This window comes from Podarcis gaigeae (genome assembly GCF_964106915.1).
Source record: "Podarcis gaigeae genome assembly, chromosome: 2".
In the NCBI taxonomy this organism is placed as follows: domain Eukaryota; kingdom Metazoa; phylum Chordata; class Lepidosauria; order Squamata; family Lacertidae; genus Podarcis; species Podarcis gaigeae.
The window spans coordinates 61,691,782-61,719,676 of NC_139679.1; the positions used below are offsets into that span (position 1 = coordinate 61,691,782).

Here is a 27,895-nt window from a genome sequence, read left to right on the forward strand (position 1 = left end):
AGGCAAATGTGGTTGGAGCGACGGGCGGCCGGCCGGCCGTAACGGATGGAAGGTCTGGGCGAGTGGGATCAGTATCTGCTTAGTACGGCCGCGTTTGTAAGAACTCGATCGTTTAGCGTGGGGGCCCCGAAATTTTGAAACTCCCTGCCAGGGTTTTTCCAATGTGTTCTTTTTCGAAGCCATCGTTATTTAGACAAGTTTGCACAGATGTTTAGAAAATTTGTATGGGTTTTAATTTGTTTTAGCCCATTCTGCTGCTCCCTCGGCCAATAAAGCGAGATGAGCGTCGCAACCCCAGAGTCGTCCGCGACTGGACCTAATGATCAGGGGTCCCTTTACCTTTAGCTATTGCTTTCTGCATGTTTTAAATTATGGTTGTAGTGATAATTTTTTGGTAAACCACTTGCAGGTAGTCCCCCCCCCCCCTACAATCAGTCGGTATACAAAGGTAAAGGGACCCCTGACCATTAGGTCCAGTCGTGACCGACTCTGGGATTGCGGAGCTCATCTCGCTTTATTGGCTGAGGGAGCCAGCATACAGCTTCCGGGTCATGTGGCCAGCATGACTAAGCTGCTTCTGGCGAACCAAAGCAGCGCACAGAAACACCATTTACCTTCCCAACGGAGCGGTACCTATTTATCTACTTGCACTTTGACGTGCCTTCGAACTGCTAGGTGGGCAGGAGCTGGGACCGAGCTACGGGAGCTCACCCCGTCCCGGGGATTCAAACCACCGACCTTCTGATCGACAAGTCCTTTTTGTGAAATAATAATGAAATAGGTAACCGCAACATCGGTATGCAAAGGTCCTTGCTGTTCAGACCAAGCAGGGCTGCTGGGAGAGATCCCTGCCTGCAGACCCTGGAGAGGTGCTGCCTTTCAATGTAGACAATATAGCACTGAGCTAGATGGCCCCAATGGTCTGATGCGGTATAAGGCAGTTCCTCAGGATCCTAACAGCTGCAACAACAATAGTCCATGTACATGGCACTTTATAAACAATGAGAGCATAGATCAGTCTTCCTCAACCTTTGGCCTACAACTCCCATGATCCCTAGCTAGCAGGTCAGGGATGATGGGAATTGTAGTCTCAAAACATCTGGCGGGCCGAGGTTGAGGAAGCATGGCATAGATCCTTGTCCCTAGTGTGTATGCAGCCTAAGCTTTGTTTTCTTTCTGTCTGTTTAAAGTTTTTTTTTTACCCTGTTCTTCAGCTGAAAAAAGGCTGCCAGAACAACATATTAATTATATATCACTTTTCATCACCAAGTGACCCCAAAGCAGTTTGCATTTTAAAAACATTCGATACATTTATATGGGGCTTAATTATTTTATTTGCATTTCTAAGTGGTGCACGTAAAAAAAATAATCCATGGAAAATGGGAAAATAAAGCAGTTAAAATATCATCATCAAATACTACCTGTTCATAATATTAGTAATAATATTAGTAATAAGAGTCCCTGCTCTCAGTCTTGCAGTCTGACAGCAAAAGGAAAAGGGAGGAGACACTGGGAGCAGGGAAGCAAGTTTAGGCACTTTTTTATTACAGAATTATGGTGGCCATGTGTCCTTCAAATGGAGGGCAGTCCTCTATTTGAAGGTGTCTTTTTTTTTGAGGTGGCGTTCGGTCCAAGCCTAGTGTAATGAGCCATAAAAAGGGAAATTAACAGTTCAACATTTAGCACTTGGACAGCAGAATAAGCTGTCAGATCACCTGGCACACAGCTCTAATCATAGCCTTCCTCACAATGGTGAGATGTGCTGTATTTATAGTTAAATTAATCATTTCTAAATTTGCATCTATTACTATAAATTAGTACTGTATATGCAATTTTAATGCAAACATATGTTCCTCTTTTGTACTTTTTGGTTATTCATTCCTCTTTTTTGGCATTGCATATAAGTGACCACTCTATACAACACCACAGCTCAGTTGTAGAGCATCTCTCTTACATGCAGGAAGGTCCCAAATTCAATCCCCAGCATCTTCAGGTGGGGCTAGAAAAAGCCTGTGCGCCAAACCCTGGAGAGATGCTGTCAGTCAGAGTAGACAAGTCAGTGAGATGGACAGTTGCTTTTGTAGAGTTCTTGTAGTGACCAGCTGGAATGTAAAGAGCTCAAGGAAAGGGGGAGCCTAAAGTTGCTGGCCTTTCAGTAGAGCAAATGAAGATGTTCTGCAGTCCCATCTCTGTCTTATAGCTGTGTATAAGTTATCCTGTTGTGAATACCAGATGCTGATAGTTCTAGCTGAATTATGTTTTATCTGTTTACCATGTTTTGTCCGTGCTCAGGCCTGAGTCCAGGAGCATGCCCAAACTATAAACCTGTGACTTCAGGTGGAGTGTTACTCCCATCCAGCACATGCTGGATTCTTTGTTCTGCTTTCCAGCTGACCATAGCACTTCTGTCTTATCTGGATTAAGTTGCAGTTTGTTCACCTTCATCCATTCCATTACTGATGTTGGACACCAGTTTAGAACCAAGACAGCTTTCTTGGATTTAGGAGCTGGGTGTCATTAGCATTTTCATGTGAATGTTAAATAGTATGGGGACAGAACAGAACCCTGAGGGACCCTGCAGGCCAACAAGCAAGGTGTTGAACATGTCTGTGGGAAGCCACAAGCAGGATCTGAGCACAGTATCTCTCTCTCTGCAGTTTCTAGCAACTGGTATTCAGAATTCTACAACTCTGTCTCTAACGGTGGAGGTAGAACATAGTTATTGTGGCTGGTAGCCACTGATAGCCTTTGTCTCAATCTCTTTTAAAACCAAATAAGGTGATGTTCATTACTGCCTCTTATGGGAGACAATTAGTTTAACGAAGTGCTGTGTGTTTATTGTCTACAACATTGTGGTATTACTGGATTGTTGTTTTTTTACTTTGAGATCCATTTCAAGAGTGCTGAGGCTAGAAAGATGGATTGATTTTTTGTTTAAATAGCAAACCAAAGGCTGCACACTTGGGCACACTAACTTCAGAACTGAGTTCAATGGGGCTTACTCCCAGGTAAGTGGCATAGGACTGCATATTGAGCATGTCATTTGTCTGTTACAGCCCAAAACTTGCACATACTTACCGTACTTGAAAGTAACTTATATAAAGATAAAGGGGAGCTACTCCCTAGTAATTGTGCATGAGGGATTGTAGCCTTCAGAATTTTTTGTTTTTGCAAAAAGTAAATCCCAAGTTCAATATACAACTGAACTTGCTTCCAAGTAAATGTGCATAGGATTGCGGTCTTGCTTACCAGCAATTGAAAATTATCTAAATGTACATCTCATTACAAGAGGGCATATCCTCTAACATTTGGCCCACAAGGATATTTATACAATTCCTCCTTGCAGCCAGAAGAAACAGGAAGTGGTTGGGACATCTATGTTCCGTACTGATCTGTCAGATGCCTTAATTTATACTAATCTAATAAGCAGTTAACTGCATACCATGTATTCCATTGTTTCACAGACTATTCCAAATTATGTTTACTCAGCAGTGATACTGATTTCAGTGGAACGTATTTCCCAGTAAGTTATTTATTGTCCCATCAGCCACAGATTTTCTCCATAAAAACAAGTATTGACATATTGCATACTACTGGCAAAGTATTTGTCACAATCTGAAGCTCAATTTTAATTTTGGCCATACAAGTCACAGGGAGACATTGATTTTTGGAGAGAATGTAAAGCCACTGCAGTCAGATGAAAACATTTTGTCCCTTTCCCCAAAATTGGTATCACTAAAGAACCAGTTGCCTCTTCCCTAGCCAGCTAACCTCAGTTATAATTTGACAGGTTTTTAGAAAAAAGGGCTTGAAGCTAACATAGGCGCCGACTCCATGGGGCCTGAGGGGGCCCGAGCCCCCTCAAAAATTCGTTTGGGGGGGCTCTGCCCCCCCAATAATTTAAGAAAATTATTAGTTATATTATGCTTTGTAAAATCACAAAATTATGTTGGTATTTTTTATTTTCCTTGTTTGACGATAGTTACCTTTTAAAATACATTCAGTAATGAGTTAAAACAAAGCCACTCCCGATGTAGAGAGGGGGTGGGGTTGCGGGCTCTCGACCCATCAACAATCTCGTGGGGCTGGCGTCAGCCCCGCAAGAAGCGGGGATTCCCCCTAGCTCATTAATATTCACCGCCCACGGCGGCAGCCAATCGGCTGCCGCAAAGGGCGGGCCCTCACAGGTTCACTTAAGGTCGGGGCAGCCCGGGGCTCGCCCCTTTCGTTCCCCCAGCAGCAGCGGTTTGGAGGTCTTGGGCCCCCCCAATATTTTTTATAAGTCGGTATGGGCCCCCGCCCCCCCCAATATTTTTTATAAATCGGCGCCCCTGGAAGCTAACAAGCAGTTTAACTGAATGAGCTTGCCTTGCACTAACATTCTAATTAATATGCTTACACATATTTCAGAATAGTCTAACAGGAATATTTCTTTGAAGTGCTATTCTTTGCATACACACATTCTTCATGTCCATTGTTCTTTGCTTCCTTACCAGTTCTACAGCAAATATAGATTTGCTCACAGCAGGACACCTACCTGTGAAAAAGTGGGAGACAGGAAAGTCTTGCTGAGTTGATGGCTGCAGATGCTGTTTGCAGCAGAGACACCCCCTCCCCCTTAGGGCTAAATCAATAGAACCTGGAGTCCTGCGTAGTTTCTGGCTTTGTGGAGACAATATGTTATGAGAAAGATGTTAGGCTGACTGAAGGAAATAAGAGCAGGAAAGGAGGACAGGGCAGGGCAGGCTATGAGGTGTGAGAAAAATAAAACAGGGATAAGAATGGCTTTTCTGAGGCAGAATAATAATTATTTGTTTATTTTCAAAGCGGAGCCCAAGTGCTCTTCAAAATGTTTTATATGGGCTATAAGCATGTTATGTGTGAAAGCATTTTATATATGTAACATTTGACCTACTCACGTCAAAAGGACTTCACATTGCTCAACAAGATAGAACGCTCACTTAAGCTTCACAATATGATTGTTTTCTTCAATGAGAACATGTGTGGCACCATCCAATATGATGGCTCATCCTCAGATGCCTTGCCTATAAAGAGCAGTGTGAAACAGGGCTGTGTTCTCACCTCAACTCTCTTTGGCATATTCTTCTCCCTGGTGCTCTCATATGCCTTCACCTTGACTGAAGACGGGGTGTACTTTCAATTAAGGAGCGACGGGGGTCTGCTCAACCTGACATGTCTCCATGCCAATATGAAAGTGTGGCAGGTCCTTATCCAAGATGTTGTTTGCAGATGACACAGCCTTGACAGCGCACTCCAAGGAAGCTGTACAGAGACTCATCAACCATTTTGCCGAATATTGCATGAAACCGAAGCCTGATGAAGATCAGCATCCTGGGCCAAGATAAATAGTTGCAGGCTACCTCAGTCTCAGCCAAGCGGTACACAAGATTCCAGAGATGCTGGCACTTAACCAGGGTTTATGTTTACTTTAGAAAATTAAAGCACAACCAAGGCTATAGTGTATTATGAATTACGGTTTATTTACACATATTTACAACCTGAATCCTTCAATGGAAGGGTGCAGAACATTACACCTCAAGAGTGTCTTTTGTTGCTTCCTCAACTTCAGTAAGCTTGAGTCCATGGCAGAAACCAGCCATGCTGGCAGGGAGATACCTGGGGAATGGCTATGTTAGCGCTAAAATCACACCACTCCACTCTGGTTCGGAGTAGCCATGAGTCTGTTTGCCCAACCATGCACTCCCTGGGCTGTTCCTCCACTGCTCTGAGCAGTCAACATCTCCATGCCAAGGGTGCAAGGGGACAGGGAAAGGGGTGCCAATACAGTTCCTTGCCAAGCACCTCTGTTCCTGGTCTCCTGGTGCAGCCTATTGCCACCTGTCACTATGGCAACTTCAGTTTCAAAAACCTGCTGCAAAAGGCACTTTTTCCTGTGATGACACCACACCCTCTGCAACTGGTTCACAAATTTAGTTATCTTCCCTTGAAGGGCTAGTGACTGGATATCAGCACCATTGTTTCTTCAATGGCCCACCCATGGCTAGCTACCACCAACCTGGCCTCATGAGGAAGTTAACTTGCTAAATTAAATAATTTATCAGTTTGCTCACCTTTTACTGAATCTAGGGATTTGGGAGGTCTTGCCACCCCATCTCCCAACATAGAGAAACATTATTTTATAATAGAGTGACATAGCTGATAATGCTGGCAAAGAAGAAATTCCTAGAATAAAGATATGCTTTATTCTGCTCCTTAGAGAGGCAACTGTGCTGAGATAGGATTCCCCAATTCTTTGGATGTATTAATGCTTGTGTTAACCTAAGGGTGCGTGCCTTTAGGGGTAGTCTGCCCTCTTAGTGGCACAGAATGTAGTGTATGTAAAAAGGAATGGCCCTGTCAGCATGGAAAGGGAAAAGAAGGCACTTCAGGACCCCACTACCCCTCTTTATTCGATGTGTTCCTTCACAGGATATAAGCCCGAAAGGCCAAAGAAAGCTAATCCAAGTTGCAGCTACCTCTGTTGCTTGGGCAGCCAAGTGGCTTGCTAGAATCAGACAGCTGCATCCACTCATTTGCCCCCCGCCCCCATCGTGTCTAGTTCTCAGGTGAGGAGTCTCAATCCCCACAGCGACATGGGGGGAGGAAGCAGCAGTGGCTCATCCTAGCAGCAGACCCTCCAAGTGTCCTTATTTTCCAGGGACATCCCTGATTCAGAGAAGCCGTCCCGGTTTCTGATTTGATCCCGGAATGCCCCACTTTCCCTTAAAGGTATAGGTAACAGTACCCCTGCCCGTACTGGCCAGTTGTGTCCGACTCTAGGGTTGCGCGCTCATCTCGCTCAAGAGGCCGGGAGCCGGCGCCGTCCGAAGACACTTCCGGGTCACGTGGCCAGTGTGACGAAGCTGCAGCTGGCGAGCCAGCACCAGCACCGCACACGGAAATGCCATTTACCTTCCCGCTATAAAGCGGTACCTATTTATCTACTTGCACTTAGGGGTGCTTTCAAACTGCTAGGTGGGCAAGAGCTGGGACCAAACGACGGGAGCTCACCCCGCCGCGGGGATTCGAACCGCCGACCTTACGATCAGCAAGTCCTAGGCACTGAGGTTTTACCCACAGTGCCACCCGCGTCCCCCCACTTTTCCTTAGCATGTCCCTATTTTCATCGGAGAAATGTTGGAGGGTATGGCATTATCTGACCCCCGATACATTTGAAGGCAATCCTGTATAGGGAAGGATTTTTTATGTTTAATGTTTTATTATGTTTTTATATATGTTGGAAGCTGCCCAGAGTGGCTGATGCAAACTCAGTAAGATGTGTGGGGTATAAATAGTTAAATTATCATTATGGAGTGGGGCGTCCCTGTTTTCATCGGGGAAATGTTGGAGGGTTATGTAGCAGTGACCTCGTGCTTCTGGGCACTGCAGTGGGCCTCCCCAATCACCGGGCCATATTCAGAGAGCGAGCACAGCGGAGTGACAGCAGCCGCTCCGATCCCCGTTGCTCCCTTGCGTGGGGGGGGGGGAGAGAACGGGGGCAGCCGGCGTCTCCATTCCCTCAGGCTTCCGCTCTGGGCGGCGAAGCGGGCGGTTTTGGCCTGCTAGGGAAATGCGGTGGGGAGGCGCCGCTCGGGGCTGTGGGGGCTGGTTGCTGCCAGTGCCTCAGAGCAACCAACTATGCTTATTCGGGGATATTTGTGTTGAGAGATTAATAGTGCTTCCTCCCATACGGGAATAGGTGGTCTCAAGGGGAAGGGGGAGGACTCCTTCGCGCTCTCTGCCTTTTTAACTGTAAGGCCTTTAGGTTTCTATTTCGACATTCCCACAGGCTAGCCGCAGGCCTAGGCCAGGCCGCAGAGCTAGGAGTAGGAGGTGAAGAGAGCGCATGGGCCTACCCGCGACGTATGAGAAATGCCCTTCTATGCGGGTGCCTGCTGCGCTCGGCCAATGAGCGGGTGGCTTGCTGGAGGGTGCCTGCGCGGCCCCGAGGAGTCTATAAAAGGAAGCGGCGCGGGAACGTGCTTTTCCCCCTTCGGGTAGCGCCGAACTGCCGTGTCTGCTCGTCCGTCAGGAACTGCGCGGGAGGGGCGGAGCAGCGGCTGACGACTACGGCAGCAAGAGGCTCGTGAAACCGGATCGCGGGGTCGCCTGAGATCGTGAGGGGAGCGGCTCTTTAAACGTGAGTTCCTAGAGCCCCCGAGAGGGGAAGGCGGGTGGTTGAGAGGCGGCTTGGGCACCCGGAGAGGCGCCTTCCTTCCCCTTGCTAGGCCCCACTGACGGGAGGGCGGGGGACTTCCGTTGTTGTCGCTCGCGCAGGTTCGAGGCAGCGGCAGCATCGACCATGGCTGAGGTGGAGCACCAGTTCGGCGCCACCCAAAATGGGCACGAGGCTGCGGCGGCGGCGGCAGCAGCGGCCGAGGGTTCCGCCAGCGGCGGCGATGAGGAGCAGCAGCCGGACCAGCAGCTGGAGGAGGAGGAGGAAGAGGAGCTGGCGGCGGTGGCCGTAGCCGAGGAAGAAGAGGAGGAGGAGGAGGAGGCGGCGGCGGCGACGGAGGAAGAGGCGGCGGCGGGGCAGTCGGAGGCTTCGGCGGAGGCCGCTGGGAGCCAGAACGGAGCCGAAGGCGACCAGATCAACGCCAGCAAAAACGAGGAGGATGCGGGGTGAGTAGAGCTGCTTCCTAAATTTATCTTCAACTTTATTTTTCTGGTCGCGTCAGGCGGGCCGGGCCGTAGAAATATGGTCGGGATGACAGGCCCGAGGCCCTGTCGCTTCGCCTCAGCCCTGCGCGCCCTTTTCCTGTTTGGTGCGGGCTTTTGTTTGATTGTGGGTTTTTTTTGCACAAAGGGTAGCTGTTGCGCTATAGCGGGGCGGGGGCGCGCGCTTCGCTTCCTTCGCGACTTCGCTTTTGGGGCTGAAGCACACAATAAGCCGGGCCTGGGCTGCGACGGCGGGACCTCCTCCTTTGTTCTGGAGCTGCCTTTTGTTGGCGCCATGTGGTGGTGGGGGAGGGGCTGGGCGCATTTTTTTTTTGCTTTTCGGAGCTGCGGCGAGTTTTTCCTTGCGCGCTTTTTTTGGCGCGATCTCTTGGCGGTGTGTAGGGCCCGCGTAATAGGGTTGCAGATCTACAAAATTTGAAGAGATATCTCATCTCCCCCGCCCGCTTGCGTGCTTTCCTCAAATACACTGAGGAAATACGCTTCCTCTTGCCTCTTGACGGAAGTCGACGGTAGTTGGGTGAACCGCGGGACATTTTCCATAGGTGCGTTCTTGTTTAGGAAGTTTGATATCTTAAAAAGTAGCCTCCTTGAAGTGAAACTGAGCAGTTTGCCTTCTATTCTTGGACCACACTTGACCTTCAGTTCTGCCCCGCGTCCCTCCACCCCCATTTTTTTAAATGTTTCGTTAGCGATTTCAGTTGACACTCTTAAAAAGCAATTGAACAAACTAAAACCCCCTGAGTTGACTCCATGCTATTTTATTGGCTTTGCAGCAATGGAGATGCTTTTTAAGCTTTCATACTTAAACGGGCAACGTTTTTTGTGAAACAGGAGCAGTGAATGTATAAACAACTTGATCAAACAACTAAGCAGTTTCTATATTAATCTTGAGGCTTTTTTAATGCATTTGATAAAAGTAGGTTGCTTAGAAACATTTATGGTTTAAAAAAGAATCATAGTACTTTTTGCTGCTGCCAGGCAACACTCTTTCTCTCTTTAGGAATAGAATTTCACATGGTCTCTGAACTGAAGGATAAACACTGACTGTAAACAGTCAGTTGATACTTTTTTAACTTTGTAAGACTATGCTTTTTATTTCTTTTCATTTTATTTTTTTTATTATTTGGGACTAACTTGTTTGAGTGACGCTCCTATGATCAGACGCATCTTAGGAACGGTTAAGAAATCTGTTGTGAGTAGTGATTCCCAATATGTGGCTTAATGAAACTGCTAAGTCTTATTTCTGTTGTATCAGTAACCTAAGACATTCAAATCAACATAAAAAGGTTATGATGACGCTCAAATTTGGTAGGCTTCTTTTACATGCTTGATTTTTGAAATGTCAGAGGGGTATGCAGCATGTCCATAAATTTCTAAAAGTACTGAGCAATAGAGAATAGTCATAGAAAGTAAAACAGGTACTCATGTATACCTGTTTTGATGAGACTAGAAATGACAATATGAGTAACAATATTTTCCCCACTTATAATATCAATGTGTAGCATGCATAGTATTTTAACCTTGTATTTAGTTTTTGTTACAGACAGCAGAAACCTGAAATAGACTGATTTAGGAGAAAATTGAATTTCTAATATAACACTTTGTACTTATTTACTGGTAGTTAAATCTAAATACATATTTGGGAAGTGAGATTTAATGTCACAGTTTAAAGGAAATTGACGACATCAGTTGCCTGTTTATGTTGCATGTTAAGATACTGACTGTCATAATTGTAAGCACCTTAGGCTATACCATGTTGCTTCATTAAAGTTAACATTTAAACATTATTTCAGGAAAATGTTTGTTGGTGGTCTCAGTTGGGATACAAGCAAAAAAGATTTGAAAGACTACTTTACAAAATTTGGTGAAGTGACTGACTGCACAATAAAGATGGATCCTAACACAGGCAGATCAAGAGGTTTTGGATTCATTCTGTTCAAAGAGGCAGCAAGCGTTGACAAAGTGAGTTGAAAGGATTTAAACCCTAACATTTTAATACTTTTGTATGTCCTGCCAGTTTCATTTTGATTTATTAAACTACTTTGTAGGTTTTGGAACAGAAAGAACATAAATTGGATGGTCGAGTGATTGATCCTAAAAAGGCAATGGCAATGAAAAAGGATCCTGTGAAGAAAATATTTGTTGGTGGACTTAACCCAGAAGCAGCAGAAGACAAAATCAGAGAATATTTTGGAGAGTTTGGAGAGGTGTGTAATCAGGGGAAGAGTTTAAATAAAACAGGAACTAAGAAAATAAGAATTATGTTGAAACAGACCGAAGGCCCACCTAGTCCAGCATCGTGTTCTTACATAAGAATTTCAGATTCAGAATTACATAATTGGAAATATTGGGTATACTTTGGGCTCTAGAGCCATATTGACTGCTACATGATACATACACATTCATGCACCTGATATGCCAGTCTTTCAACCAACCCATAGTTGGGAAAAATATGGGAATTGGAAATGCCCTGATAGTCCTACATAAAACCATGTATCACTGCATACTGTAGTAGCTAGATCTGACACTGACTGATACGATCTTAAACGATACTGCTTTTTAGGATCTTAAAACTTTTCCTGATAAAGACTGTTCAGTCTGAGGGATTGAGCCTTGAATGTAATAATTTGACAAGTCAGTAGACCAAAGGCCTCCCCCCATTATAGTTTCATAAAGCACTAACCATTTGCTTTTGAGGCCCGGTTGTTGCTTTCTTCCAAGAAAATCTTAGAACTTAACCATTGAATTCAACTTATTTTAACACTGGGCAATTGTACACTGAAATCTGAGACTTGCAGGATGGGGTTATAAGGTACAGTAATGCAGTGAAATTTATGAAACTTTGAATGGAAATTATTATGTTTCATTAGATTGAGGCGATTGAACTACCAATGGATCCAAAGACCAATAAAAGAAGGGGGTTTGTGTTCATCACCTTTAAAGAAGAAGATCCAGTGAAAAAGATTTTGGAGAAAAAATTCCACAATGTCAGTGGTAGCAAGGTGGGTATTCATGTTTTAATGAACTAACTTTAAGATTTTTTTTAGGGGCTGTTCATACAGTGGTTAATTTGTGTTTATGTGAAAATACAGTTGGAAAAGATTTACTGCTCCATAGCATTTATAGTTTGTTTGTTCAGAGCTGAAGACACCCTTGTTCTAAAATACTACCTCTGGGTATATAAGCTTTCAATGTTGGTATTTCCTCAACAACCATGCCTATTAACTAGGTCCAATAACAACTGAAACCTCATTGTGGTTGATCTAATCTAGTTGTATATGTAGGATCATTATAAGACACATGAGTTTGTTTTTCATTTTCTCCTCCCTTTCACACAAGTGACACACACACACACACACACACACGTTTGTATAAAGGCCTGCGATGATCCCTGCATGCACCATGCGTTACAGCTGGATGAAGAAACAAGGCTGTTCTATGAGCGTCTTTGTGCATGGAAGCTATGCACAGGGACTGAACTGAGCCCATAGGTTTGGAACGTAATAATGCCTACAGTCTTTTGCTCATGCAGCCCCCATGCCATCTGTACAATAGAATTACATCTTAAGGGACAGCCAAAGAATTACATGCAATTTGTACACATTTAAGGAACCAGCGTAAGATCACTCACTTGAAAGTTTAAGGCTGCATTACTACAAGCGCTTATTTGAAAGTTTTCAGAGTCTAGTGTTTCTAGAAACAAGAGTAGTTACTTAATTATTCTTCTCTAGGTTACAGAAAATAAAATGGCAATACTGATTTTAGTTGGTAGTGTCCATTGGGGAAATGCCACATTGCTTGAGTAGTTGAAGGACATAAAATAATGGAAGGACATCCATATGGTTTCCACAAATGTAACATCAAATCATGATTGCAAATACTCTGTCCCTGTACACTTCAAGGAGCATCTTCCTTCTTCCTTCCTTCCTTCCTTCCTTCCTTCCTTCCTTCCTTCCTTCCGGAACAGCTTCCATGGAAACAAGTTAGATGTTACATTTCAAACTGCCATATAGACTGGGGAGGGGGGGTGACTTTGGTAATACAGTGCCCTGAGTGAGGACAATATTTGGTGCTCCGCACCCCCCAAAATATTTTTACACTAATTCCTTTTGATAGTCTTTGATAGATGAAAAATGAAAGATAAGATATTGAAACTATTGGATGTGTTTTAAACTGTTGTTGTTTTGTTATGTTAATTCAATGTTTTAGTGATATTGTTATGTAGTGTCTTTGTTTTTGTATTGTATTGTTTTGTTTAACTCTTTTGCTTTCTTCTGTAATCTTTAAACTGTTAATAAATATTTTTTTTAAAAAAACATTTCCTTTTGATAGTTAAGAGTAGGTACAAATATAGTGGTTTTATTTTTATTTATTTAGTGCTGCTATAGGTTGTGTGACCCTTTTAGACTACCATTAATTTTTGATCTTGATTTGCAGAGTTTCATACAACCATAGTTTGTTGGTGTGGATGCAGTGTGAAAGTAACTCAATCGAGCCCGTAGGGAGGGAAGACAGAGCATATAATAGCACAGGGTTTTTTGATTTATGTTATGCTGGATAGCATTTCCAATATCTAGCACAGGAGTAGGCAAACTCAGCCTTCCAGATATTTTGGGACTACAACTCCCATAACCCCTAGCTAACAGGACCTGTGGTCAGGGATGGGGAGAGTTGTAATCCCAAAACATCTGGAGGGCCGAGTTTGCCTATGCCTGATCTAGCACCTATCTTGCTAGTCCCTGTGTCTAGTCGAAAAAAATTATTAATAGTTTTTAGCCACAGATGTCAAACCTTAAGATAGAATGGTCACTTTTAAGAGACCAGTGTAATTTATGGAGTTTGGGGCTTCCTTTGCAAGTTTTATAGACATTAAACCAATGTTTTTAAAACATCTATTGGATTTTAAGATAAATGATCCAAGGAAAGTTAAGAAAATAGTTTTGCAATTGCCCTTGTTCCTGAAAAGCTTCTTGAAATCCCAACTCAGGCAACACTTTGTGTGAATGGATCTTCACTCTGCCCAGTTTTATGTTCCCCACATTGTTCAGGAGTAGCAAACACACCCCTTTCCATTACTCTTGAAAGACTTTTTGGAAGAATTCAGGGACAAAGGGGCAGTAATCTATTATTTTTTGTAGTTTTACTTATCTTAAGTGCCATGACAACTGGTTAAAAACAGACTTAGGAAAAAAACCTGGCTTAATTTTAAAAATTGATTAAAATACATAGTCTTACCACCATATTCTTTGTAAGGTGAAGCTTACATTGTTTAAGATGTGCTTTGCCATGCCAAACAAGTCAAAGGAGGTTGCCTAACTGATCATAGAGGGGACTGTTTTGAATGGAAGCATTTGATAGAAAACTTTTAAAGGGAAATTGCATGCTGTTGACTTGGAATCCTAGGACAGCAGGTTGACATGCATAGCATTGTTATTTGGAGGGCAATTGTGCATGGAATAAATGGACTAAAATAGAGAGGCTGCCATCAACTTTAATCATTATAAATTCTAGTGATTTGAGTCTTTTTAAGATGCACACTGAAGATAAGTGTTTAAAAGTCCTGCTGTCCTGTCTCTTTCCATCCTGTAGCTAGAGATTCAGATGAAAACTTGAATCTACTCTGAGCCTAATGTATGTTAATAACATGTGGGAATTCTATTCAAATTAAAAAATTACATTATTTCAACCATAGATAAATGTTGGAAGGAAGTGTTTGAAATACAAACCTTGATTTTTTTTCTCCCCAGTGTGAGATAAAGGTTGCACAACCGAAAGAAGTGTATCAGCAACAACAGTTTGGATCTGGGGGTGGCCGAGGAAGAGGTGGAAGAAGAGGTACGTATTATGCACAGTACGTTAGTATGGACACATTCTAAAACAAACCTCTATACTAAAATGGGATTTTGTGGATGGTTTTCCTTTCTATAGCTCAAAGTCAAAATTGGAGTCCAGGTTATGGCAATTACTGGAACCAGGGTTATGGGAGTCAAGGATACGGCTATCAGGAAGGTTATGATGGCTATGGAGGCTATGATTATTCAGGATATGGGTATTTTGGATATGGACCGGGCTATGATTACAGTAAGTAAAGAGAACTGTATTAGGTATATGCAAGCATAACTTAATAGCAGTTTAATGCATTTGATCTCTTGTTTATAGGTCAAGGCAGTTCAAATTATGGGAAAGCTCCAAGACGTGGTCATCAGAATAACTACAAGCCATATTGATCAAAAAGGTATTCAGGTATGCAGTGGCACGCTGTAATGCAGAAAACAACTGCATAGGTTTTGTACTCAATGCTGTAGATGGACATTACAATTATGTACCAAAATTAACTTTACAATACATTTCTATGGCCTGTTATGTGTATCTGAAGAGCTCCCTGGAAATGTCTTTGTTTAATATTTACAGATAATAGTTGTCTAGACAGTGTGGTGTGTAAATTTCAGCCTTGCTGAAGATTAATGATTTTATTGATAGGTTAAATTGAAACTGATTTTGATGGTCTGCTTAAAGCTGCAGCTCTGCATCTAGGGACTGCCTCTTGGAGTTAACTATGAACTACGTTATTCCAGTTGTACAGAATGAGATGCATTTTAGGGAACCAGTGTCACTTTCCACCTTTTTATTTTGTATTGGTTTTGTGTCATACATTTCCTCTAACGGAAGTGTTAATTTTACTGTACTTTTTGGTACCTTTTTGGAATCTAATGTATTGTAAGGTATTTTACATGTGTTCTGATTCACCATGACATGGATATTGATGCTATCTTAGCTTTTGAATAAAAAAGCATAATCTAGTATCCTGTGCCATTATTCCAGCTATCCTATTGTAGCTCAGGGGAAACGCCTACTAGAATTTCAGTAGAAATGATGGTGGCTGGTACATAAATTTCAGGGTTCAGATTTGGAACATGTTCTAACCCTAAAATTGATGAGTGATCAGTGAGTTTGGTTAAACAGTTATGGATTCAAAGTAGCATGTATTGCAAAGCTAAGAAAAAAATGGTAATCAGAATAGGTGTTGAGATGCTTTCAGGCAAATGCATGGACTTGTTGGATAACTGCATCTGATTGGCTTGAGTAGGAATTAGGGGAATAGGAATCTACTTGTACAATTAGACATTTAAACCAGTGTGAGGCTCAAGGCTGTATTTACACACGCAAGAAAATGTTAGACACGTTTGCCACATCAAAGTCTGATTTTGTTGTATATTTGAGCTCTGCTTTTAGAAATTGGGAAACATGCTTAGTACTATATATACAACCCCGCCCTCCAGCATCTCATGTAGTATGTGCATTCTGTCTGAACCACCCAGTAGGCTCTAGTCGATAAATGACAGACCACACTTAAAACTGTCAACCTGCCTGGCTTTGTGCTCTTGTGTGCTTTATTAACTATTGTTTAGAATTTAAGCATTTAATGCTAAAAATGCTAAGATAATATTAAAGATGCCTAAAAAGTTGGATTTTCAGTACTACTTTTGTTTCTACTTTCTATCTTATAGCAGCCTTCAATTTTTATTATTTTAACAAAAATTAGATCAACTAGTATTGCCTAGGATTGTAGAGGGAGAACCTTTTCACATTTTACAGCATGCCTCAACTCTCATGGTATTTAAAATACGCTGTATTGAATGCAAAGCAACATAGCGCTGCTGTAGCCTGCTGCTGAATCATAATTAAGGTAATGGGAAGGCTGCGAGAGATTGTGTTTTCCTCTTAATACAAATGCTTCCTCTTTCACCATTGAGCATATTTAGTGTTAACTTTGGTTCTGACATTGGCTTTAAATTTTGGTTAGCATTAGCTATGGTTTAAAAGTATGTTGCCAACTATGATTAAAGATGAGAAGGAAGTGGTTGGTCATGTGACAACTGCACCAATCTGTAAACTGATTTTATTTTTGAAGTGCAGCTCTTAGGAGACCCAAATTAGGCCTAAATATTACAAGTTCATGGCTGCTGAATGTAGCATAGCTCTAGTTACTTGGTGTTTCTTTTTACCATTTTCATAGACCCCATAGTTTGCTTGTCAAAGCATGAGTGGTTGCAGTGAACAGAGCCTGAAAGAAAAGACTGTGATTTAGCCTTTTTATAGCTAAATGTATTCATTTCTAAATTGTCCCATGCAAAAGCTAAAGGCTCCTATAAGCAAACGCTACTGACCCAAAAGCAGGTTGTCTCAACTATCATGAGGCACTACTCTGGAGTTTTCTTCTTCCACTTAACCTCCTGTGTGGTGGGGGGCAGTTCTGCTCTCTGTATCATGCAATTATGGTTTGTTCCATACTCTTCCATTCAATGAGTCCTTATGGGGCAAAATGATGTCAAATTGTTGGCATCCTGTGGTTTTTTTCTCCTATGTTTTCATGTGCAAAGAATGGAAAAGTAGTGCAGATCCATGTGTATTGTAGCTTTTGCCTTTTTTGAGAGAGAGGTACATGGTCTTGACACATTGGGATGTGAACTTGTTGCCATGCATCTGTGCTTTGGCATGTTTACTGCTGTGGTTCTGGTCAGCACCATTTTATTGTATTAGTGCAGGTTAAACGATAGCAAGTTGAATTTTAAAACACTTTTTAGCATATTATTTTTAAAGATGGAAATGTGTGTAACTGTGCATCTAAAGAAAATCTAAAAAGCATGCTCAAAATTGTCCTTCCATACCTGTAGCACTAGGAGCCAGCAGTCTGAAGAGATACTATGAAGTAAGGTCACTGCTGATAGGGACACAGTAAAATTTGAACCAGCAAATTAGTTCTAAATAATGTAGGTGGGTAGTTCCTAAATCTATGTCATCAAAAAGTAAAACTTTTTTTTAAAAAAGAATGAACTATTTTTTATTAGCATAGCCAAATTTGCTATCTGGTTTAATAGTTCTTTAGTACCTCCCTTCGATCCTGAATGAAAAATATAACATGGATTTGATGGTAGGTAAACACTTTCCATGTAAAATTGCTTGTTGAAAACATTTGGAAAAAATATTTTTTCTCTGACATGCTCATCCCTACAAAACTTAGAAAAGATTTCCGCATAATTAAAATGTTGGTATGTTTAGGTATAAACTTTGCTAACTTTAGCCGTTGCTTACTTTATTGTTAGGAAGGAAGAAAACATGCCCACAAATGACTGGAAGGTGCTAATTTTATAATATAAACAGAAATGAGTGTAAGTTGTGGTTTAGGTTCTGTAACCAATAAAGCAGTTTGTTTTCTGGATAAATCAATTGATTTTTACTCCACTGCATGAAGAGTTGGATCAACAGATAACATCTGTAGAGCTTTGAACTTATGTACTATCAGTATTACAACAAAGACAATAAATTTAATAATTGTAGTTGGGAAAAGGTAGTATTTTTGGTATTGTAGCTTAAGTAAAATATATTAGAAACATGGTAGAATTCAGCACCATGTCTGTAACCTGCAAGAGATGGAATGAAAGAATTAAATATCCACATTTCAAAGCTCAGTGAAAGTTTCCTTAATACTTTGTAATAACATGCTTATTGTAGATTATACATTGCTAGGATATAATTGTGTACATTCATTGTGTATTTAGATTAATGAATTGACTGGATTCCTTCATGGAGTAGTTGACTCTTTTTTTATCATCAGATTACCTGAATACTTACCATATGAAGGTAGTGGAAGTGAACTTTCTCTAAGCTTCTCTTTTCTCTAGCTCTGTAGAATATTCAACAGTATTAATTAGATGATTCTACATCTCCCTGTGGCAGAGACCAATATTATTACTGGTTTTTCTTCCAGCAATACAAATTTTATTCTCATTTATCTCTGAAGGTGCTAAAGTTGATTCTTTGACATTTTCTTCCCCCACCCACTGTATGCTGCTCCTGAGCTAGACTCAGAATAGTGTGCTTTTAGTGTCCAATTGTGTTTCTATTGGCAGTTTTTTATCTTCCTTGCATCAGAATTCAGGTGGAATGGGCAGAACAGAATATAGACTAAATGTAGCTACATCTCAAAATAGCAACCAAAACAAAGGAAGGGTTTCCACATGGAAAGCAGCATGGCTGACAGTGTTTCAATATGTGCTCATCCCCAATCCCCTTCTCTGAGAAAGGCAGCTGTATGAGAAGACTTGCATGTCATGAATGGCATACTGAAAGAAGTCATTACAGTGGGGAAGGTGTTGGGGCCTCAGTGCACATACATATAGCACAGAATTGATTTCCTTCCATGGGCCTTAAAAATCAATGCCTAGCCCCCCCGCCCCCACTTGAGTTGCAAAGAATAACATGCAATCAACACGTAAAACACACTTTAAATCATTCATTCAGCAATGTAAATCTTGTTCTGTGTAGGTGCAGGATTTGTTTCTCAGAGTACTTTCCTTCCTTACCTGTTAATATTTTATCAAGCTTGTCTGCAACCAGTTTTGCATCTTCTGTATTGAAACAGAGTGGTGGCTTGAACTTAAGCACGTTTCTGCCTGGACCATCTGTAGCCAACATAATGAATTCTTCCTTTAATCTAGAATTTTTTAAAAGGAAAAAATGGCTGATTGAAGTAACTAGTGGTAAAATCTCCTGTCAGCTATTTTGTCACTGTCACAGTATACAGTCTCTACTAAAAGCACCACTGCAAGCTATCAGTAGCTGCAAAGAGCTTATCAACACTACCAGCAAATGGGATATTCTTCCTGCTCCATGAAGTGGACTAGAATTGGGCCCCAGAGCTAGTGGCTTTTTGCACACTGAGTTCTATCCAAATAGACTACTTAGAGCAGACCCAAGTCATTAGCAGTGTTTTTTTCTGGCGGGTTACACTGGTATACAGTACCATCGCTATTTTTTCTAGGAAAAGAAATTATGAATAGACGTGTTTGCCAGATATTTGGGTAGAAGGAACTAATCCTGGGTGACAAGGGCAGAGAGGCAAAGCTGAGCATGTCACAGGGCAAGGTTAGAAAATGACTGCACACACTCCATTCCCTTCTTGCTTGTTGTGGGGCCATGCATTTTCCCTGCTGCAACATTGGGTGGAACTGGGGCACGGCTGTGAGGGAGAAGGGGAGGGAGCTGCTCTGCCAGGATGGGCAAGGCTCAGTTTGTGGGGTGCGGAAGAGAGGGAGCATAATTCGAAGGGGCGGCAGAGACTTTTTTGCCTGTTTTTGTTGGGTGATCATGCTGCCGCCACCATTGCAAGGGCAACTGCATCCTCTGGATGGCTGGCTTAGCCAGTGGCACAGGAGGGTGGATATTGGCAAACACATTTTTTCTTTTGGTGACTGTTGCTGCTGCACCTTCTTCACTCCACTAGCCAGCCCCCTGGTATTTTAAGCTTGCCTATGGCTACCTGCCCTTTCTGGGAGAGAATTGGGGGGGAGGGGGACCTCCACTGGACATCATTATGGGAGAACCTGCGTAGGGGGCCTGACGCACACGATTCTTGGTGGAGGAAACTACGTCCTGCCACAGACCTACAGGCATTGGAGAAGCATCAGCCACCGCCATGCCCAGCTGGGCACCTGTTGGAAAACATCAGCATCAAGGGGGTGGGGCATCAAGGGGGTGGGGCAGGCAGACAGAGAGAAGCAGACTCTTGTCTTTGCAAAAATAAATTGTATGTGTCACAACATCCCACCCTCTTTCTGATCAACATTTGAGGGAGCGGCAGAGATGGATGGATGAAGCGAGGGGGGAAGGAAGTGCCTCCACTTGGCTGTCTCCCGCTGCAAAAGCTTGTTTTTCTTTGCCTTGCTCAGCAGGCTTTTTTATTATTATGATGCAGTTTTTTTTATGGGCTGCATACAACAATACTAATAATTTATTACTTCTACCCAGTGCTTTTTTTCCTGGCGGTACTTGCTGTAACAACTTTGTGGTGAGTACTGCCACTTTTTCTAGAAACAAGCACTGGTCATTACTATTAATTTCAATGGGCCTGCTCAGAGTATGTCAGAACCCAATAAGTCAATTGGGCGGCACCTGACAGTTTTGATTTGTGTCTAATGAACTCTGCACCAGGTTGATCGCAGTAGTTCCCTGCAATGAGCTGGGAGCCTGTCTGCTCCAGAAAGGTTATGAGCTCACAGCAGAGAATGCACAGAATCTCGCTGTGAATAACTTAGCAGAGGTAGAGAAGGAAGGAAAGAGGAATCCTGTTTAATAAACTTATAAAGATGGTTGATTGGCCAGACCCTTACTATTGCCCTCAGTGTATGCTGACCCCCATACTTGCTCTCATATATTGTGCTTACAGTCCACCCTTTACCAAATGGTTCCAGGCAAGTTACAAAAATGTCACAGTTAAATGAGCACAGTTTACATTAAAATAATAAAATATGGATACCAAGCCATTTTCCAAGAACACTTTCTGTTATCACGTGTCTCAAAGAGTACTCCAAGGTGGGGGATGTTCTGAATCAGGTGGACAAAGTCCGCTGATTGACAGCTGTATTGTCCCACCTCCCTCATACAGTGCTTCCCAAGTACCTGACAGACAGTTGCTTGATTGAAAGGCACTTGGGAACTGCTGCACAAAGCACTTCCCAAGTACCAAGCTCAGGACTGGCAAAGCTGCTTTCTGCATGGATTGGCTGTGATCCAAGTTCCTAATGGGAAACTGCTGCACAGCTGATCCCAGCAGGCCTGAAGTCTTCAACCATGCTAGTATCAGCGGTATGAGCTAGACCTGCTCCACATCTAATGTCCTTGCAGGCAAACTGGGACTTATGCTGGGGTATCTTTGCTACCCAGAATAACTGGAAGGCACTACTGACAGGACTGTGATTCAAACTGGGAAGGAAGAAGACACAAGAATCATTTAGCTTTGATGAGTTGGTGTGCTTTCCTTTTCTTCCCTCTGCACTCAGGCTGTAGGCTGGGGTGGGGAACCTGTGATGCTCCAATTACAACTCTTATCTCTTGTTGATGGGAATCCCAACAACATCCAGAGGACCACAGGTTTCCCACCCCTGCTGTATATTCTCTGCCCCCGGTTCTTGGAATAAACACCCACAGATACCTGTGATGGATAGAAGGTAAGTGCAAAGGGAGGAATGGCTTAGAGGCTCCACATATCTCCACTTGTAATATTCACATGACCAACTCTTGAACATACAAGAAATCTGGAAAAAGTGAGGGGAGACACAATGAATTAGTGTTGATCAGGGGTGGGGAAGCCATATATACCTTGTTATGATGATGGCTGCTTCTTCAGTAGCAGGGGTTCTTTTCTCTTGATCTTGCACCAAATCTACTCCAATGAACAATCCAACTCCCCTTTTAAAAGAAAAAGGGTATCGGTAAGAAGGCAACAAGCTGCAATGCATAGATTTTGTAAGTTGGCTTCTCCATTTAATGCTCCATTTTAAAAAATGGCAAGTGGCGGTAAGGCAGGTACTTTCTCTTTATAAAGAGGATGAAATAGTTACTAGTTATAGCACATAAAGATTGGATTGTTAAGAAATTGATACCTGACATCGCCAATTAGAGGATGTTTTGCTTTTTGCTGATTGAGTAGTTCCATGAGGAAGCTTCCCACCTGGAGGGCATGGAGTTGAAGCTGTTCCTTCTCAATCACATCCAAGACCGCTATACCTATTGCACAGGACACAGGATTTCCTCCAAACTGAACCCGGGGCCGGGGGAAGAAAATCACAAAGTAGAGATGAGCTTTCTACATTTAGTAGTGGACTAATCTGAACTGAAAGGAATTCTAAAAGCAGCACACTGCATCTGTTTATATGAAAGTACTTTAAACAAAACTGGGACACTGGTGGCGCTGTGGTCTAAACCACAGAGCCTAGGGCTTGCCAATCAGAAGGTCGGCAGTTCGAATCCCCATGACACAGTGAGCTGTTGTTCAGTCCCAGCTCCTGCCCACCTAGCAGTGTGAAAGCACAAAGTGCAAGTAGATAAACAGGTACCACGGGAAGGTAAACGGCGTTTCCATGCGCTGCTCTAGTTTGCCAGAAGCGGCTTAGTCATGCTGGGCACATGACTCAGAAGCTGTCTGTGGACAAACGCTGGCTCCCTTGGCCTATAGAGCGAGATGAGTGCGCAACCCCTGAGTCTGCGACTGCACCTAACGGTCAGGGGCACCTTTACCTTTACATTAAACAAAAATGTCTTAATTAAAGATTACTTTCACAGGTAGTTTGCAGTCACACAGTACAGATTTGGGAAGTTACCGTGTTAAAATACTCTACTCCTGTTGCTGAAAACGCCTCTGCAATTTCCTTTGTCGTTGCTACACAAGAAACGGGATGCCCATTGCCAATTGGTTTTCCCATGGTGATAATATCGGGAATAAAATCCTCTCCTTGAAGTTGAAATGCCCAAAAATGTTTGCCAACCCTTCCAAAGCCAACTTGAATCTCATCAGCAATGAATACACCTCCTGCGTTGTGTATGTGCCTATTAAAAGAGCCAAATCACACATAGGTATAAAAGAGTATAAAACCTAATAAATTTATAATTGGTTTAGTAGCTGATTCTCATTTTAAAAGTTGGAATATTTGATTGTGTGCTTCAAAATATTAAATTTCCTTAAAATTAAAAATGTAATAAGCACAATGAACTAAAAATTGTTCAGTGCTGACAAAATCAAACAGTAAGTAAGATAATTCCATTAAAGAAAGTTGCACACTTCTAAGCCTTCTTGTTTTCAGTGTGACACATGGTTATTTCTCCCAATGAAATCAATGGGATTTAAAAGTGCTTAACTTTGGCAGAGTTAACAACAGCACCAAAAGTCCTTAGCCAGAAGCTCAAACAAAGCAGTTTAGTTGGGAGTGGGAAAATATATAAGGAAAGTTAAAAAGCAATACTCACTCAGCTGCCTTTTGAAAATAACCAGGTGGTGGAATGATTTGTCCAGCAACACTTGGTAAAGATTCCACAAAAAAGGCAGCAAACTGAAAAGATAAGATGAAGTGAAGTCAGTAGTGGTATGCATGCCACGTTTCAAGCTGTATCAGCATTTTGTGTTCCTAATTCAGAAATCTTCATACAGTACCAGACTGCCTGCCTGCCTTCCACACACACAAATCTCTGTTTATTGAGCAAATGGTATATGTACACCCAGAAGATAAATTATTATCTGAAACCTTTTCAGCGCAGTTACTCCTTGAGATGAAATATACACATTACATGTGAAAAATTTTCAGAATACATTCAACTCAGGTTGACATTATATGACGGATGAAAGGTTATATTCCACTTAACTCCTTATTTTACCTTTCTTCCTTTTTGTTGTGCTTGGTCAATTATTTTTTTCACTTCGTTGGCATATGCCGTGGCCGGATCCTTATTGTCTTCTCTGTATAATCCTCGGTAGGTGTCAGGAAGAGGAGCCTGTCCAAAGAAAGTAATTGCTATTCACATCTCCAGAGCTTAGATGAATTAGAAATAATGGAAAATGGTCAAAGTACGCTCTCTTTTGCATACCACATGGACCCATTCCTTTTGGCCTTCTAGATTTCTGAATTTATATGGACTTATGTCAATCAGGGATGTCAGATGTCCATGATAAGCACTTTAAATAAAAACAAACAATCAGTAGAACCACACAGTGAAGTCTACATTAATTCACTGGGACTACCAGAGATTTTGCAGCATTTAGACTGCCAAACTGAAGCTGCTGCTGTGCTTAAGCACTTCACATATTCATTCTGTTGCCCCTTTCTGGAGAAAGCAAGCAGCTGCCTGGAGGATAAATTTTCTGTTTCTTCAAGCTCTTGTAATGACAGTATAAATTACGATTTAGTCAAGAAGCACAGTGCCCATTCCATTGGTAGAACAGTGTAATTTCCTGCAAGGTTGTATGTACTGTACCTTCATGTTGACAACATGCAACCTGGGGCCCAGAAAATGGACTTAAGAAACCTGATGTACTTCTGGCTCAGAAACAGAAGCAGGTCTAGGCTTGGCAAGTACCTGGATGGTAAGTTGCCTGGGAGGCTCATGTACCTTGCTCTGAGACGCCTTGGAAGAAGGGCAGGATTCAAATGTAAAAAATTATGCAAGAGAATAAACCCTAAGACACTCCCAACTTTCTAGTAAAAACATGTCTACATTGGGCATTTCAACTTTCTCTTCAAAAGTTAAATGAAAATTCCCAGGTTTGCTTTATAATTTTACTTTGTTAAAAGTATATATATACTTACTGGTCCACCACAAGTATGTCCTCATGTTTTGTATACTGCCGTGCCAATCTCAGAGCAAGATCATTGGCTTCTGACCTACAATGAAAAGGTTATGCAGTTTTCTCTTTCTGTAGAATCAGGTAACCTCTCCAGCTTTACTGTTCTGTATCTATAGTCTACAGAACTGAGCAACCAGATTTCAAATGTACAAATTGCACAGCAAAATGACAAAATGCACAAAAAAGAAATACACAGCATTATGGTTTTTGACCCACTCAATCTATATGTTTTGCTAATTGTTTCCTTGCAGCTGCATGGTGTGAGGTTTTTCCTCCATGAAAGGAATGCACAGAAATGTTAATTTTTCTCTAAAGCCAGGAACTATGTGTAATTTGAGGAACATAAATTAAAATACAAATAAATTTCAGGCATTTGGCTTAATCAAAGCAGTTTGATTGTCCCAATAAACACAGCCTGTTTTGCAAACAATGTATAAAAAAGATGTATAGTTTTATAGGCTCTGAATACCTATTATTTGTTTCCAATATTCAATTTCTAGTGTGACTAATTTAATGTTAACTGCTTCATCTTACATATTCTTACTAAGCAGGATTTCATTCTAAGTTCAGTTGATATTTACTTCCAAGTGAGCATGCACAGGACTGCAGCCTTAGAAGGAATGCAGCTTGAGATTGTGCTCATGAAGAAGTCCTATTAGCAATGTGTCACAAACTTACCCTGAATTCAAAAAATAGAAAGTGCACAGCTTCTTAGGCAATGTATTAGAGAGTCTTTGTGCATAGTCCACCAAATTGTCATGCAAATACCGAGAGTTTGTATTTAGTGCCAAATTTTGTTGATGTGCTGCTCTGATCACTTCTGAGTGGCAGTGTCCAACTGAAAAATAAGGAAGATGAAAGAATGCCAAGTGTCCATCCATAAATGCTATTAAGACAAATGTTGGCTCTGACTCCTTTATTTTATATATGTCCTTAAAAAAATCATGCAAAATTTAAAACATAAGAGCCAAAGGCCCATCTAGTCTAGCATCCTGTTCTCACAGTGGCTAATCAAGATGTCTATGGGGAAGCTCGCAAGCAGGACCCGAGAGCATATCTACTCTCCACACTTGTGATTCTAAACTGGTATTCAAAGGCATATTCCCTCTAGCAGTGGAGGTCTTGTATCAGGTCAGGGTATAGGTGACTTGGCTTACTGGCTAGCCAAACAATGCCTGTACAAAGGCTGTACAGATAGGCGTAATAGTTGCCTTCCTACCATGTCATGCCAGCCTATTCAGGTGCCTGATCTGGCACTGCTGGCTATGGAGTTGTAGGGCTGAGGGCATGCACTGGAGTTATTTATGAAGAGATCAAACATTTGTCACATGGGGCAAATTTGGATGTCTGTGTATGCGATAAGGAACAGGTTAACTGCAGGGAAATGATTAAGTCACACACTTAAGCCCCTGATTTTCCAAGCCAGGTTTCACTGGCCAGAATCAGTTTTGTCCAGTTTAAATTGGGCCAGCAGGTTACCATTACAAGAATGTACACATAAATGTAGTTTAGGCCTGTGAGTGCTTATTAACAAGAATGTGGTTTCACGCTTGCCTTGAGCAACGTTGTTGATACAGTCAAGGTACTTGTTTCCATTTTCATCATACATATACTGGCCCTTTGCACTGATAATCTTCACAGGGTCTTCTGGGAAAAAAAGCTTGCAGGAGGATCTGAATTAAAAAAACAAAGTAAAATTGAAATGAGAAGCAAATACTCCCAAGTCACTAAATTTATTGCATTTTTTTAGCATGTTCAATGAACTAATGTTTTAAAATAAACTTTTTAGTTAATTCCCTCCATTCTTGTTACTAATTCAATACTAAAAAATTAGTCTAAACCTTTATCATACTAAATTTCAAGAAATATGAGCAGTAATTTAAAGCCTCCACACTAATAAAATCTAAGAGGGGCTATTGCTTAGAGAAGCCTTTGCCAATTTGGTGCCATTGGCATTCTGAACAAATTTTGACAAATTTCCCTTGAGCCCCAGCCTTCATGGCCATGCTGGCTGGAGCTGACAGTCATGGTAGTCCAATGGTAGCGGGTTGGCAAAGGCTGACTTAAAGAATAAATTTTACCTTTTACATACCCCTCATATACCATGTTTCAGTTTCTATGCTCTGCTGAAAGTAGCCTCCTTAGCCCTCTGTAGCACATTCCCAGAAATTTCTCCTTTTGAAAGGTCTACAATATGTCAGTTGTAGAGAGACCTTTTAGAAGTACAGCAATCCCTTTATTTGTATTTATTTGGCAACCCGGATAAGGATTAGGTTGTTTCTCCAGTGGTGGTTCTTTACTGGAGAGCCATAGCATTGTAGAATTGTAGAGTTGTAAAGTACCCAGAGGGTCATGTAGCCCAACCTGCAATGCAGGAATCAACTAAAACATCCATAACAGATGGCCAACCAATCTCTGCTTAAAAGCCCCGAAGGCAGGGGAATCCACTGCACTAGCTACCAGACTTGCTCTGCCAAGTTAGTGCTAAAGAGTTTAGCCAGAGGTAATAATCAAGTATCATAAAACAAATTGAACCTTACAATTTTTCTTCTCTCTTACCTTTTCTTAGGTAATTTCATTTATTTAAAATATTTCCACCCCAACTTTTTGGGCAAAGCCTCATAAGGCGGTTTACAGTATAAATGCTCAAAACAAATTAACACAAACATCAGATTATAAATATAAAGCAAATATGGGGTGTCAGCAGTAAGATAAATGCTTGGCAGAAGTATAACGCCTGTAAAGTCCAGTTAAACACCACAAAAGGAGACTCATGGGAAGTAATTCCACAGGTGTGGTGCCACCAAAGGTCCTGTTCCCTGGTACCCAACAACCTTAGTGGCAGGGGTGCCCAAACGTTTTTCAAAGAGGGCCAGATCTGATGAAGTGAACATGTGTGAGGGCTGACCGAAATTGCTGAGCTTTTTTTACAATTTTACCCCAAAGTTGTTGACATTTTTGGGGGGATTGGAGTTGCTGAGCTTTTTAAAGGATTTTACCCCAGGACATATACTGCCACGG

At 42.0% G+C, this 27,895-nt stretch overlaps 2 protein-coding genes across 5 annotated transcripts in view; one reads left to right on the plus strand and one right to left on the minus strand.

The window, feature by feature from the left end:
* On the plus strand, nucleotides 1-18,286 carry HNRNPAB (heterogeneous nuclear ribonucleoprotein A/B). 3 transcript variants are annotated; one of them, XM_083728593.1, is made up of 10 exons: nucleotides 1-52; nucleotides 2,943-3,008; nucleotides 5,251-5,436; nucleotides 7,811-8,161; nucleotides 8,299-8,643; nucleotides 10,494-10,662; nucleotides 10,749-10,907; nucleotides 11,571-11,702; nucleotides 14,448-14,535; nucleotides 14,860-18,286. In XM_083728593.1, exons 5-10 carry the CDS (start codon nucleotides 8,324-8,326, stop codon nucleotides 14,925-14,927), a joined length of 936 nt encoding a protein of 311 aa, XP_083584719.1. In that variant the 5' UTR covers nucleotides 1-52; nucleotides 2,943-3,008; nucleotides 5,251-5,436; nucleotides 7,811-8,161; nucleotides 8,299-8,323; the 3' UTR covers nucleotides 14,928-18,286. The 3 variants fall into 3 exon arrangements, with proteins under 3 accessions (XP_083584719.1, XP_083584717.1, XP_083584718.1); XM_083728591.1 differs by lacking the exons at nucleotides 1-52; nucleotides 2,943-3,008; nucleotides 5,251-5,436 and adding an exon at nucleotides 14,629-14,781 and having other exon boundaries at nucleotides 7,427-8,161; XM_083728592.1 differs by lacking the exons at nucleotides 1-52; nucleotides 2,943-3,008; nucleotides 5,251-5,436 and having other exon boundaries at nucleotides 7,509-8,161.
* Nucleotides 16,696-27,895, minus strand: part of PHYKPL (5-phosphohydroxy-L-lysine phospho-lyase) — a 12,634-nt gene continuing 1,434 nt past the window's right edge. The window contains exons 2-13 of one of the 2 annotated variants that reach the window (XM_083728575.1): nucleotides 26,429-26,547; nucleotides 25,553-25,712; nucleotides 24,837-24,911; nucleotides 24,118-24,205; nucleotides 23,908-24,024; nucleotides 23,503-23,585; nucleotides 22,860-23,085; nucleotides 22,143-22,297; nucleotides 21,859-21,948; nucleotides 19,065-19,195; nucleotides 18,334-18,385; nucleotides 16,696-18,122 (exon numbers count right to left, since the gene is read on the minus strand). In XM_083728575.1, the coding sequence (XP_083584701.1) occupies nucleotides 18,363-18,385; nucleotides 19,065-19,195; nucleotides 21,859-21,948; nucleotides 22,143-22,297; nucleotides 22,860-23,085; nucleotides 23,503-23,585; nucleotides 23,908-24,024; nucleotides 24,118-24,205; nucleotides 24,837-24,911; nucleotides 25,553-25,712; nucleotides 26,429-26,547 (1,267 nt within the window). In that variant the 3' untranslated portion in view covers nucleotides 16,696-18,122; nucleotides 18,334-18,362. The remainder of the gene's footprint in view (nucleotides 18,123-18,333; nucleotides 18,386-19,064; nucleotides 19,196-21,858; nucleotides 21,949-22,142; nucleotides 22,298-22,859; nucleotides 23,086-23,502; nucleotides 23,586-23,907; nucleotides 24,025-24,117; nucleotides 24,206-24,836; nucleotides 24,912-25,552; nucleotides 25,713-26,428; nucleotides 26,548-27,895) is intronic. The other variant, XM_083728576.1, reaches the window with a different exon arrangement.